A 15,035-nucleotide genomic window follows, 5' to 3' on the forward strand; every position below is an offset into this window, starting at 1 on the left:
ATTTGGATAAAATCATGAGTCACTAATTAAAACAAAAACTACAGTGAGGACAAGAAAAAAAAGTGCCTATGCATGACCAAAAGCCTGTCTGAACAAATGTGTTTTTAATTGTTTTTTAAAAGAGTTCTCAGAGGGGGCAATTCGCAGGTCCAGGGGGAGAGCATTCCAGAGCCTTGGTGCTGTCACCTGGAAGGCTCGATCATCCCTTGTTTTAAGCCTGGACCTGGGGACCACCAGGAGGTGCTGATCGGCAGATCTGAGTGAGCGGGTGTTGGTGTAGGGATGGATGAGTTCAGTGATGTAGATGGGGGCCTGACCGTGAAGTGCTCTGAAAGTGAAAGTGAGGACTTTGAAGTGAATTCTATAGTGTACCGGGAGCCAGTGCAGGGATACCAGAATGGGAGTGATGTGGCATGATTTTTTTGACCTTGTGACTGTCAAGGTGAGAGAGGGTGTTGTGCAGTACCTGGGAGACCGCGTCGTCAGCGGACCTGTTTGTCCTGTATGCAAACTGCAGAGGGTCCATGGTACTAAGGAGGGAGGCACATATGTAATCCTTGACCAGCCTCTCAAAGCATTTCATGACCACAGAAGAGAGTGCCACCGGTCTGTGTCATTTAGGCCTGCTGGGTAGGTGTTCTTTGGTACAGGGATTATAGTGGACACCTTGAAGCAGGCAGTGACCACGGACTTGGCCAGGGAAAGGTTGAATATAGTGGTGAACACTGGGGCTAGCTGGTTAGCACAGGACTTACGTATTCACCCTGTTATACCATCTGGGCCTGCAGCTTTCCTAGTGTTCACCCCCATAACCGCTCTCTCACGCTGTGCGTCAGTGACGTTGCTAGCCGTTAAGCTAGCGTCGCCACCGCCCGACCCAAACCGTGCATAAAAGGAGTTGAGCTCGTTCGCTAGGGAGGCGTCAGCACTCACAATTGAGGAGGGGCTGACCTTGTAGTCAGTTATCATCCGTAGTCCCTGCCATAATACCCCAGTGTCGTTCTGATTCATCTCCAGCCTGTTCCCATATCTCCGTTTTGCAGCCTTCACCGCCTTGCACATACTGTATGCTGCTGCCTTATACTCGTCCATATTTACAGATGTGCGGCCTGAGTTGTAAGCAACAGTGCAAGCATTCAGGGCGACTCGGATGGAGTTGTAACCCACGGTTTATGGTTTGAAAAAACCTGAACCGTCTTCGTGGGGATGATACTATTAGCTAGCGTTGCTATAAAGCTAATGACGTATATTATGCTATTTATAGCTCATAAAACATGTGAAAAGGTTTTAAGTACATAGTAGGTTGGCAGCTGTCCTCTTCAGTCCCAGGAGAAGCTACAGGGGGGCCAAGCTCGAAGCTCTACATTCTTACACCAACAGATGTCTGTGCTGATAATAGGAACTTTGTAATGATCATAGTCATTTTATTAAGTAAGTTCTACTGTGTGCAAAAGGAAATGATTCATATTTCTAGTCTTTATACAATTAAGGGTTAATAGGTTGGCAATTAAATATACTAGTAACCTGGATTAGATTAAGGTAACTTTGTTTCTCATAGAGTATGTGTGGGTGTTTACAGATGGTTTGAGAATGTGGTCACTCCTAGGTCAATTTACATCAAGCAGCTGGAACAATGGAGCCGAGTAGATAACAGGTTCCTGTGACCTGGGGGGGGTCTCTTGTAAAAACCCACCCGAGAGACAACTGCAGAGAGGAGGAACTTAGATTCACTAATACAGTAACTCATACACTTTAAAATGAATGTTTATATCCTCAATGAAGCTCCAATTAAACTGCAAATATTTCTGTTATGTTGTACTAATGATGCTGGACGTAATAATATGAAATATGCTGTGTGTAGGACAGAGGATCACAGAGTTTTACCATTCAGCCTTTTCTGAGCCAAGTTGGAAATACTTAAAATGATATAAAGAAGAACTGTTAGCATACGATGCTGAGTAAGTTAAAGGAATATGATTAGAACCTATAGAAATGGATTTAATGGTTAACACTTTAACTGCCACACACGAGATATCTCGGGTTTATTTTTATGTGGTTGAAAGCCACTCACGAGATTTCTCGGATTTTTAATTTTTTTAATTTTTTTAGCGATCTGAAATCATATTGCATCACGCGAGCCTACCCGAGTATACACGAGCACCGCCGGAGATTCTATGTGGAAAAAAGCGCCCCCTATCGTCTTTCAGATGACATAAGGGATTTTGGAATGGACTCAATGAAAATGGATGGGGAAAAAAATCCGGTACTCCACATTTTCCAGTCCACTGATCCAGCCGGGGTTACCACAGTTCATTCTGGAGCCTCTGAGACCCGCTGATCATGGAGTTCTACTGTATCGCGTTGGATCTATACACTTATCGATTTTTTCGAATGGTGATCAGGAATTGGAATATACCAGTTGGATACCATCTGATGTCAGGTAAGGACTCTATGTTATCAGTGTTAGGATAATCAGACTAATTTTGATGAAGTTATAAGCTGTTTTGTGAAATGGGCTCTTTCGGTTTCACTGTAAAAGTCCGAGAGGAAATCAACGTGGCGATTATCCGTGCGCGGCCCGAATGTGCTTGCGTGCACGTATAATATTGATCATCTAGCGTTTATTTGAAAACGATTCATAAAAAGGCTGACGAATACGTTTTTCTATGACGATTTTCATAGAATGGTCCAGAATGGGCTGTTTTTTATCTCCAAACGGGTGCTTTTCTAAATGCTCTGAAACGGAAATGACGCGATAAAAAAACAATCTGCCTCGACAGCACTGACTGGAAAATAGTCTTTGATAATGCGATGGGCAGATTAGACACAGCCATAATTTAAAACATAGATTAGGCGATATTAACATTAACATTGGCGCCGATGGTGGCATTCAGGGGGTAAAAAGGAAAACCCGGCGTGGCACTCAAAGTGTTAAAAAGACGGTGATTCTCATCTAATAAAGCTTTTAAGTCAAGAATGATATGTCTGTGTTTAGGGAATAAATTAGAATTCAACTATGTATATCTTGAGGCTTAATACGAAAAGTATTAATCTTATTTTAGACTAATCTATTTCTCTGATTTGGAACAATGCCAAGGAGCAGTTGGGCTCTAAGGACAACCCACTTTCAAATTCAAACTGTGAAAAGCCTATGATTGGAGGAAAACATCTTTGTGATGTCACTTCGATGACATCACACAGACGTTTCAGGCCCATTGATAAAAGAGACAGACTGAGCGGGGAGGGAACGCTCTCACTTAGACTCACACAGCCACAGAGAGACACAGACACGGATCACCATGGAAACCTGAAACCAAACAACAACAGATCGATCGAGGAGAGCTCCTGGCTCCAGACAAATAACTTGACTGAATTAGCTAGAAGATCCAATGCGGCATTGAACATTCTTTTGATATGGACTCCTCCCAGCAGAAACTCATGCCTGAGTTTGCTGAAAGCCAAACAATTAGACTAGAAATGAGTTGTTATTATGCAATTAAACGCATCTATGTTTGATTTGAGCTCTGTCTCTGCCTGCCAATTCATTCCACCGCTGTCGAAGGTCGATTCTTCTCTTCTACTGGGTAATGCAGCAAGTAGAATATGTACACAACAATGCAGAGTACTCTAGTAGTATGACTATACATCACAAGACAAACTGAATCTGTTACCAAACTAACAACAGTATCGGCGAACTCACTGACGTCGCTGGAACATGATTGGAACATGTCCCAGTCGGCGTCATCCAGTGTGTCCTGTAACGTGGCCTCTGATTGCTCTGACCACCGCGTCACTTCTCGTGTTACCACCGCTTCACGTGCTCGGTGTTTATATCCGGGCATCAGGAAAATGGCGTCGTGATCAGACTTCCCGAACAGAGGGAACGGGAGCGCTTTGTACCCTTGCTTAAATGGAGTATAGCAATGGTCCAAAGTGTTCCCTCCCCTGGTGAAGCAGTGGTGTGGATGAGAGAAACAACAACTCTGTTTTCATAAATACCTGTGTACGTGTGGACAAGGCCTCACACACCCACTAGTTCACTTCTTTTCACTCGCATAGCGCATCGACACACACACACACACACACACACACACACACACACAGTCACACACACGGTGACCCTGTCCCCCCGTCGACATAAATCACTTTCTCACTGACTCGCTCTGGTACATAAAAGGTTGCTGTTATGTGTGACTGAGCTGCTGTCAAAGAGTTCGTCGCACCTCAGCTTTTATTGATGTTCTGTATTTGATCTGTGCCCTGGAGAGAGAAACTCATCTTTAATGCCCCAGGGGGGGGGGGGGGGGGGGGGCACAGCCGGCTTCCTCTGTGTATTAAAGGAGCTTTAGGCGGCCGTTGATTTTGGGCAGAACTTAGAAATGTTCTCAAATCCTCAAACCGAATTCGACAACACCCTTCCCAATCAGAACGCATCAGGACGCCTCCAAAGCCACGTCCCGCTAGGTAGCTAGCAGCCGGCTATGTGTTAGCAGCAGGCCTTTGGTGTACGCTGTGGAATGATAACCCCCACCCCCCCCCTCAAAATATCCCCAGTCATGTTCCAACCCTCCCCCATTCACCTTTCGTCTCACCTGATACCACCCCACCCCACTCACCTTGTGTCTCACCTGATGCCACCCCTCCCCCTCCTGGCCCCCCCAACATGGACCCTCTCCCCTCCCGGAGACAGACGTCTCACACCTTCAGCCCTATCCAGCCCCCAACCCACGTTTCCCCCCCTCCTGCTCCTCCTAACTCACCCCCCCCTCCTTGATTCACCCGATACCACCCCTCCCCCCTCATGGAACCCCCCTCCAATCCTGTACCTGGGCCATCTTACCCAGAATGCCTTTCTCTCACATTATAAAGACTGACATCTTACTGGACTCTCGAGCTCTCCTGGAGACAGCAGGCCATTGTCCTCATTGAGTCATCCGCTATAACTCTGATAATAAACGGTGCAGATTTTAATGCCATTTGGGATCCTGGGATGGATAAATCTTATCCCACCTTTTCCAACGAACAGAAAAATTCATCTAATGCGTTAAAGGATTGGTCGAAGAATACAGGTGTAAATGATCTATGGCGATCACTCAACCCCACGACTCGGAAGTACTCCTGTCGATCTGCAAGACATAAGACACTTTCCAGAATAGATTATGTTTTTGCATCCCCGAGACTATTTGATAACTATGACGTGGAAATGGTACCCGATGCATCAGATCACTGTTATTTACTCCTAAAAGGATAATTTGGTATACTGTCATCCCGAGCGCCAAGGTGGCGATTTAACTCGAGACTGCTGAATAACAAGGAATTCATTACACAACTCAAAGAAGCTCTTTCTGTATTCCTACTGGAGAATGCGGAATCAGTGCAGGACCCCAGAATATTATGGATGTCGGTAAAGGGATTGATCAAGGAGTTTACTGGGTGCTTTTCCTCCAAAATACGCAAGAATCGTTGCTCAAAACTGGCAGAGCTGGAAACGCTTTACTCTACGTTATTTTCCTCCTTACAATACAACTACTCGGATCGACTGGAAACTCAAATTAATGTGCTAAAAAAAGAGATTAACGCCATTTATAAACAACAATCTGAAGTACAAATACGTAGCACAAGACAACATCACTACTCTCAGGGTTCTAAACCAAGTCACCTACTAGCTATGCGATTAAGAGTCAACGCAAAATTTGCAGATATAAATTCCATTAAAGCACAACAAGGACTTGTTACAGACCCTAAAAAAATCTACTCCAACTTGTATAAATCAGAAACGACCTTCGATCAAAACAAAATGGACACATATCTTAATCAAATTAACCTCCCCAAACTATCAGAGGATGACGCTAAACAGTTAGAGACACCCATCACACTAGATGAACTTAGGGAGGCCATATCTGAAATGCAAAGTGGTAGGGCTCCTGGAAGAGACAGTATCCCACCAGAAATGTACCTCTCATGTTGGGACGTAATTGGACCCCTATTACTTAATATGATTTTATACTCAATCAAGGAGGGGAACTTCCATAAGAACGACAATATTGCACTCATAACAGTCCTCCTTAAAAAAGACAAGGACCCCACCGATTGCGGTAGTTACAGACCCTTAAGCCTCCTCGGAACCGATATCAAGCTGTATTCTAAGGTATTAGCCATCAGACTCCAAAAGCATATGACGTCTTTAGTTAATCCGGACCAGACTGGCTTCATAAGAGGCCGCTTGATCACGGATAATATAAGACGATTACTACACGTACTAGATGCCAGCAAGGATGACACCACACCTAAGGCGATGCTGTCCCTGGATGCGATGAAAGCTTTTGATAGGTTGGAATGGTCTTATCTATGGGCAGTATTAGAAAGGATGGGGTTAGGAAAAGGATTCATTGATATGATTAAAGTATTATACAAAGACCCAACGGCCATGATTACAACAGGTATAATCACCTCCGGAATCTTTCCGGTATCACGCTCTTCTAGACAGGGTTGCCCTCTTAGTCCCGGACTATTCGATTTATCATTAGAGCCTATAGCACAATACATAAGACAATCCCAATTCATAGAACCAATCGCAATCAAGGGCACACAACATAAAATTTGTTTATATGCGGACGACGTAATACTGTTCATGCAAAACCCTAACACCGCAATGCCTCATCTTCTCAAGTTGATTGATGAATTTGGCAGTCTATCGGGATTTAGGATAAATTGGCCAAAGTTGGCTTTCCTTCCACTTAATGCACCTGCAAAAAATATACTCCTTCCAGAAGAAATACCAATGGTTAAACACTTTAGATGTTTGGTAGTTGAAGTATTCCCTACTATAAGCCAAACGGTGAAGTACAATTACATAAAAATCCAAAATAAGATCAAATACGACTTTGAAACCCTCCCCCATTCACCTTTCGTCTCACCTGATACCACCCCACCCCACTCACCTTGTGTCTCACCTGAAACTCAGTTCAGGCACGGGTATCAATAGTTAAGATGGATGTCCTACCTAGAATCAACTTCATTAGCTCAATGCTACCGTTACCCCCTCCAGATGGTTACTGGAAAAAACGACACTCTACCGCATACAAATTTATTTGGAATAACAAACCACCACGTATAAAAAGATCCACCGCACAGAGAAACAAAGCCGATGGAGGTATGGTATTTCCAGATTTTTACCACTATTTTAAGGCGTACACTTTAAGACCACTGACAACCTGGTTTGATTCCCAAGCATCAGTATCCTGGAGAAATTTAGGAGTAAATATAGTAGCTCCACATAGACTGCAGGACATAGTATACACCAAATTATCAATTAAGCAATGCGAATCTAAATTTGGCCCCATTATTACTCATGCGATCCGGATATGGCGTGAAACACAAAAAAAATATTCTAACCCACATAGTCATACTCCCATATTCAATAACAATGCACTTCTGATTGGAAAACGACCTATAAGATACCCTAAATGGGAAAAACAGGGCATACACACATTAGGAGATGTTTTCAACAAATGGGGTTTCTGTAGATATGAAGAAATACATAAAAAATGTAATCTCACCAGATCCACATATTATTTTTACGCACAGTTATTGGTATGTTATTGGTAAGTTAAATCTTAACTTTATTCATAGGACATACCTGACTCCTATAAGATTGAACAGAATGGGACTTAAACAAGACTCCAGATGCACCTTGTGTACAAATGGGGATGAGGGTACATTTATGCACATGTACTGGGACTGCCCACCAGTTAAGATATTCTGGAAAGAAGTGTCCCAGCAATTATCAAATTTTTTAATTCTGGATATACCTGTACACCCCTCTGTATTGCTGTTGAATGATGTCTTTGAGTTTGCAGTCCCTATACAGCTAAAGAGATTAGTTTTATCAGGTATCACAGCGGCTAAAAAGCTGATAACATCACGATGGTTTCAACCGGAAAAAATTTGTAGGAAGGTTTGGATTCTTACATATCTCGAAGTGATTTATCTAGAAATATCTACAGCAAGGATTCTAGGTGTCAGTGAATCCAAAATTGCAATGTGGTTAGAAGTGGTGGAGAAAATAAAAGCTAGCATATGAATTGTAGTGCCTGGAAAGGAGCAAATGATAATGGATGGATTATCCAAGTGGGGGTCCGGGAGGGGGGAGCGAGCGAGAGCATATGTATGTAGGGCAGGGCTATTCAACTAAATTGTTCAGGGGGCCACATTGTCAGAAACCCAAGGGGCCAGGGGCCGGACTGCCACGGCGCCTCCCCGTGCTATGAATATATGTACACTTGACACAACACGCAACCACATTTTCACAACTTTTATTTAACTACATTGCAAAAGTAGTATACTTTTAAAAAAAAGTGCTTCATTTATGTGCCACATCTGCAACATCTCCTGCAAAAAGTGCTTCATTTATGACTGTGCAACAACTGCAACATCTCCTCTTCAACATTTCAATATAAAAATAAAATAAAAAACAAACAAGTGCATGATGTGCATCTGAACATTCTAACATCAACACTTGAACAAAAAAACACATTTATAGTGCAGCTGAGCTTATGAAAAAGTGCTTCATGTCTGTGCAACAACAGCAAATCACAGCATCTTATTAGCACTTATTGGCCACTCTTAACTCTCAAACATCAGGGGGGTGGGGGGCAGACAGGCCTAGCCTACATACACACAGGGGTGTAGCTCCAGATTCTGGGCCCCATGAAAGAATTTATTTGTAGGCCCCCAGTGAATGCGAGCGCGCGTAAGCGCGCGAGCGGAATTTTCTTGGCCATTTTTTTATTGATGAAAACGCATAATATGGTTTTTACCTATACATTCGGATCAGCAGTTCAGCACCTGCACTGTTGGTGGGTGAGCCTAGTAAAGGATGTCGCATTGCGTTCATCTTCAATGAATGGACCAATGCAATAGTCTACCAAAGCCCCCCCTCTCTCTCTATATATCTCACACACACACACACACACACACACACACACACACACACACACACACACACACACACACACACACACACACACTTCAGAAACAAACATAGTATCAATGAGAGCATCAATAATACACGTGAGTGTCTAGTAAAAAAAAAAAATATATATAATTTGGGCCCCCCCCCCCCAGTGCTGGGCCCTTGGAATCATCCTAAGCTACCCCCCCCCCCCCCCCCCCCCCCCCCCAGCTACGCTCCTGCATACACACATCTAATGAGAGCGATTGCACTTCTTTGACTGGGCAATGGCAGAGAAAGAGGGTTCATAGGAAGTGAGGGCTACCCGCAAACAGTGATGCAAATGCTCATTTGTCAAGGAGGCACGTTGCTTGTTTTAATGGCATTCATGTGAGAGAAACTGGATTCACAGGTGTATGTTGAGCCAAACATTGTTAGCACAGATATTGCCAGCGTTTTTATTTTGGGGAATGTCTTGACATGAATACACTTTATCCAAAATGTTGTGGTGGATTCATTCTCAAGTGCCTGCTTCAGAGCAGATGATGCTTGCATGTCAATTATTTCAAGTTGCAGGAGACCTTCATCAATGTGAAGTGATGCAAGGAACTCTTGTCCTTTTGTGGAAATAGCAGCTACATTGGCAAATGGGTTGCTCACAAAATGCATCAATTCTCTGGACATGTCAAATTCATCAAATCGACTTGCAAAGTTTTCCCTCAATCTATCAATGAAATCTGTCATTAATTGAGTGACTTTTGGCAAAATTGTGCGTGTTAACGTTGACATGAAAAGAAAAAAGTAAAAAAAATCTAAATAATTTTTATTTTTTTTTTATTATCATGTAATCTTTGGCGGGCCGGTCAGAATCATCCCGCGGGCCGGATCTGGCCCGCGGGCCGCCAGTTGAATAGCCCTGATGTAGGGTATTAGATAGCAAGTATTCGGTATATTTCTTGTATAATACATTTATTCAAATGGTGATTTAAATTGGAGGTGTACTGTTAATTAATGCTTGTATATCAAATTGTATGTTGTTATGTTTATGTTTATGTTTATGTGTATGTTTAAAAAATTATAAAAAAAAAATATAAAAAAAAAATGATAATAAACCTGTGTTTAACCAAGTCTATATTTGACTAAGTACATTCATTGATCCAGTTAATTTCCTCTACAACGCACGCAACTGTTATGTGCATAACAAGCAAGCGTGTGTCACTACTCACTAGAGGGTTTGATAGACAGCTTTCTCGTTCCAATCCTTTCCGTTTGTTTGTAATATCGATTACTGTTGAGATATAATTCGAAATGTTTAATATTGACAAATCGGTGGGGGCCTATTGATCCTTTAAGCTTAAAGGTCCCATATTATACTCGTTTTTCGTTAATAAAGATCTCCCTAAAACAGGGGTGCCCAATACGTCAATCGCGATCTGGTCGATCACAAAGGTAGTGTGGGTAGATCGCATTTTATAGAGTATAAATAAATAATACTATGGCATTTGCCACTTGATTGATGTACAGGTAAGCCACTCTGAGATCTCATCTTTTCTAACACGCAGTTCGTCACACATGCACGGTCAACCGCGCCAGTTGCAAATCAATGGCGAGCTGATTACCTAGTTAGCTGTTAGCCTTCCAATTTATACAATTATACTACTAACTAACGAAAGGGTATATGAGTGGGGAAGCTGGACCCAGTAAGAAACCAAAAAAACCTACAACTTCCATTCAGAATAGGAGCAGGACTTTTTTTCCCACAATGTCATATTCAAAATGCGTTTGTCTGATCTGCAAATCTACAATCGCCATTTCGAAGAAGGGAAATGTGGAGCGGCACTTTCAGACAGTTCACAGAACGTACGACACTGACTTCCCTCCAAAAAGCGAGCTGAGAAAGAGAAAGGTGAAGGAACTGAAATCACAGTTGTCCGGACAGCAGGCATTTTTCACAAAGGTGACTTCAAAAGTGAAGGCAGCCACCGAAGCATTGTTCAGGGTGAGTCACGCCATCATTAAGCACAAGAAGTCCTTCCAAGATGGAGAGTTGATAAAAGAGGCATTCGTTGAAGCAGCTGACTCGTTGTTTAGGGACTTTAAAAACAAACATACCACTCAAATACCAGATTATGCATTCTAGCAGCCTCTATACCCCTCCGTTTCTCGACAGGCTGTTTCTAAATGGTAAATGGTGCCTTTATATAGCACTTTTATCCAAAGCGCTTTATAATTTTGTTCCTCACATTCACCCATTCACTCACACATTCACACACTGATGGTGGAGGCAACCATGCAAGGTGCCAACCTGCTCATCGGGAGCAATTAGGGTTTGTCTTGCTCAAGGACACTTCGACATGCTGCCCGGGAGGAGCGGGAAATCGAACCGGAAACCTCTGGATTACCAGATGACCACTCTACCTCCTGAGCCACTGTCGCTCACTGTGTCCGCCTTGATCGTACAAATACAATAATTATCATACATCTAGCAATGCTCTACGATCTAGCAAAATTCTGACCAAACTGTCAAACTCGTCTTTTTCCAGAACCCTCTTGTTGCAGAGATCGACGAAGCCCTACTTTCTTCTCAGTTTAGAGTTGGCCGAGTTAACCGTGACATTCTGAACAAAGCACTCGTTGAAACTGATGACAACTCCAGTGAGTTCAAGACTCACTGATGATTTGTGTCAGTCTTTGAGTGGCTGGAATGGAGATTAGAAAACAGAAAACCGGTCCGCACACCAAGTAGCTCTCTTGAAAAAACTTTTTTTTCTGCAAGAGTGACGTTTTGAGCTTCGACATGTCTGAAGTCCTTTCAAGGGAGCAATTTGGTGTTCCGTTTCTAATCTTCAAGGTGTTTTTTGATCCCATCCTAGTGGGGAATTGGGATGTGCAACATTTAACTTCTCACCAGCCAGATGCAGGCCCACAATTCACACTGATGAACCTGTTCTGGCTTCATTATGAACACGTAAGATCACTGTTCTGACTTGAATAGCATTGAGTAATGAAAAATTATGGCAGCCTTTTATTACTAGCATTATGATACTAATAACAATGCTATGTGGAGCTAGCCAAGATGAGAAGCACATTCAGCCACAGACTCATACCCCTCCGACATTCCACTAACCGCCTCGGCCAGTCCTTCGTGCCAGCAGCCATCAGGCTCCACAACCGTGGGCACGGACTGCTGCCAGCAGCTGGAGAACTAACGGCTGCAGAACTCGAGAACTATTAGGAATGTCTGACCACTAAATGTGTCTGACTCTTAACCACCAAAACCTGCATGGACTACAATGTATAACGTATATCATGCCAGTTAGGGTACCTTGTGTATACTGCACCTTGTGTATACCATTTACTTTTACTCATAGTATATATTCAGAGAGCATGCTGCTATGATGAATTTCCCCAAGGGGATCAATAAAGGAATATCTTATCTTATATATCTCTCTTGAAAAGTAATAACGACATGTCAGTACAATCCATAACAAAATAAACGATTCCAGCATTAGGCATAATAAACACATATAATATACATAATCATAAAATCTCCGGTAGTTACAGACTGAACCTGATCCCCCATCAGAGAAAGGCAAAGTTACGAGGTCCCTACAGAAAAAAGGTTTTGGAACCCCTGATTTAAAGTGTCAGCACATCGCAGCATATATTTATGATGCAATGAAATCTGATTCATGGACACTCACCAAGATAGATGCCAATATGGGCGTTTTGATGATCCACCAGAAGACATCGGTATTCTCAAGTATCTCCCAGCATCTGGTGAGACACAATACAGTAAACACAGCTACATTGCATGGACTAACACAGTAACATTAATCATAGATCTATGTGTGCCAGGGAGCCAGCATTGGCAATAGTCAAATGGTAAATGGTGCATTTATATAGCACTTTTATCCAAAGCGCTTTACAATTTTGTTCCTCACATTATACACATGCACTCACACGTTCACACACCGATGGCGGAGGCAACCATGCAAGGTGCCAACCTGCTCATCGGGAGCAGTTAGGGGTTAAGTGTCTTGCTCAAGGACACTTCGACATGCTACCCGGGAGGAGCGGGAATCGAACCGGGAACCTCTGGATTACCAGACAACTGCTCTACCTCCAGAGCCACTGTTGCCCACTATAGCAGGTATAATAGTATTGTCAATGCTGGCTCACTAGCACACATAAATCAGCCAGACCCATTCATCAGACTGGCGTCACGTCATCTTCTCTGGTCTGTGTTCATCATGTCTTTTATTTTTTATTATTATTATTATTTTTTTTAAACAACTTGGGGAGTAAACAGGGGTTACATGTTTTTGTTAATAAACTACAACTTTAGGATAAATCTTGTCAAAGATTCAATCAATCAATAGTCATTAGCTCTTAGTTTTAGGTCACCTGGAGATTCACAAGTGTAATATTAGATTAGATTAGATTTTAATGTATTGTGATCATACAGCACAAGTACAGTACAACAAAAAGAAGTTTGGCTTCCAACCACAGTGCAAATGTGACCAGGCACGGTCTAGGCCACCATATCTCGGCGGAGAGGATTCTTCAGAAATGCCGAAAACGTTGCGCGATTCAGAAATAGGTCAACAATTTGATATTCACAATTTCTAGTGCTTTGAAATGTTCTCTATCTGTTTCCTTATTTGCAAAATGTTATACGACTTTAAATGTGTTAGTTATTGTTAATGTTAACTTGTCCGGCTGTATACTTTCCCTCGCTGTCTAAAGAGCTACAGTTGTGTCGTAGGGGAGGGGCTGAGTACTTTCAGTCTCAGGTGTCGAAGACAGACACGCAGAAATGACAGCTACACCAAATCCATTTTGAGACAATGGACCCAGTAGGCTAATTTGTTGGCGGTGTGAAAATATGCAGAGAAAGCTTAATATCTTTAGAAGCAATTTTTTTAATTGTTCGGGAGACTCATGTGCATAAAAACCTGATTATGATCATGTCTCTTCCACAACGACAGCTCGAGCTGTGAGTGAATTACGCAAAGGGGAGCCTTGTAAATTGCCATTCTCCCTTTCTGTGTGTGTGTGTGTGTGTGTGTGTGTGTGTGTGTGTGTGTGTGTGTGTGTGTGTGTGTGTGTGTGTGTGTGTGTGTGTGTGTGTGTGTGTGTGTGTGTGTGTGTGTGCGTGCATGCGTGCGTCTGTGTGTGTGTGCACGAGCGCCCGCTCCACATGAGCACAGTTATAAGATCTCACAAGTTTCAAGTTTGCTTTTATTGTCGTTGTGGTAGAGACATGATCATAATCAGGTTTTTGTGCACATGAGTCTCCAAGCCCAGAGTCGATCAGAGCTTCTTACGCTTTGGTAACTTTCGTGCACCGCATAATACCTCCGGGAATCTGCGGAGGCATGACGCAATCACCACATTTTATTACAAATGTGCAATTTTTAGTACAGTCCATTATGATGGGAAAGTATTTAGCTTGTTTCACCTGTTTGACTATCTCATCACTTATTTTGTCTCCAATGAGTGCTATGATTTCATAGATGGTTGGATTAGTGTTGCATAGAGTCATTGAGCATCCTGATGACCTGGGGATAGATGCGGGATCACAAGTCATCAGACTAACAAAGGCAGGGCTGCTCTCAGACTAGAAGGTGTGAGAGATACATTGGACCAGTCACAGTGGACAGACCAGATGTGTTGTTTGCGTGTTTATAGCACGAGTGCTAGTTTTCAACACCAGTCCATTGAGGCTTTTCTAAAAGATGGAATACAATGATCAGAACAAATAGCTACCAGAACAAGAGTCCATGATCAAAACAACAAAACCAGTTTGCGTCTACACATGTGAGCACTGCTGCTTTGATTTCAGCCATACTTTGAGTCCTCTGTTGAAGACGTTGACATTGGACTCCAGTTTTAAGCCAGTAGGCACAGAGTGCCATAAGTTTGCGCCTTAACGGAGAAGGCAGACTGTCCAAACTAACTCTTGCACATGGAAACAGTACAGTCACCATTAATGGAAGCTTGTGTGTTTGATCTGCTAGAGCTCCAACATCTAACCACCAGTCCAGAAAATAAAGATGAGACATGATTGTGCAAATAT

At 42.8% G+C, this 15,035-nt stretch overlaps 1 protein-coding gene across 1 annotated transcript in view; it reads right to left on the reverse strand.

Moving 5' to 3' along the window:
- vipr1b (vasoactive intestinal peptide receptor 1b) overlaps window positions 1–15,035 on the reverse strand; it is a gene marked incomplete at both ends in the record, with an annotated part of 453,408 nt that overhangs the window by 21,294 nt on the left and 417,079 nt on the right. Inside the window, one exon of the mRNA XM_084326164.1 lies at window positions 12,658–12,730. Within this exon, the coding sequence (XP_084182290.1) occupies window positions 12,658–12,730 (73 nt within the window). The remainder of the gene's footprint in view (window positions 1–12,657; window positions 12,731–15,035) is intronic.

The sequence above is a fragment of the Notolepis coatsorum genome, assembly GCF_963971535.1.
Source record: "Notolepis coatsorum genome assembly, chromosome: 12".
NCBI classification, from domain to species: domain Eukaryota; kingdom Metazoa; phylum Chordata; class Actinopteri; order Aulopiformes; family Paralepididae; genus Notolepis; species Notolepis coatsorum.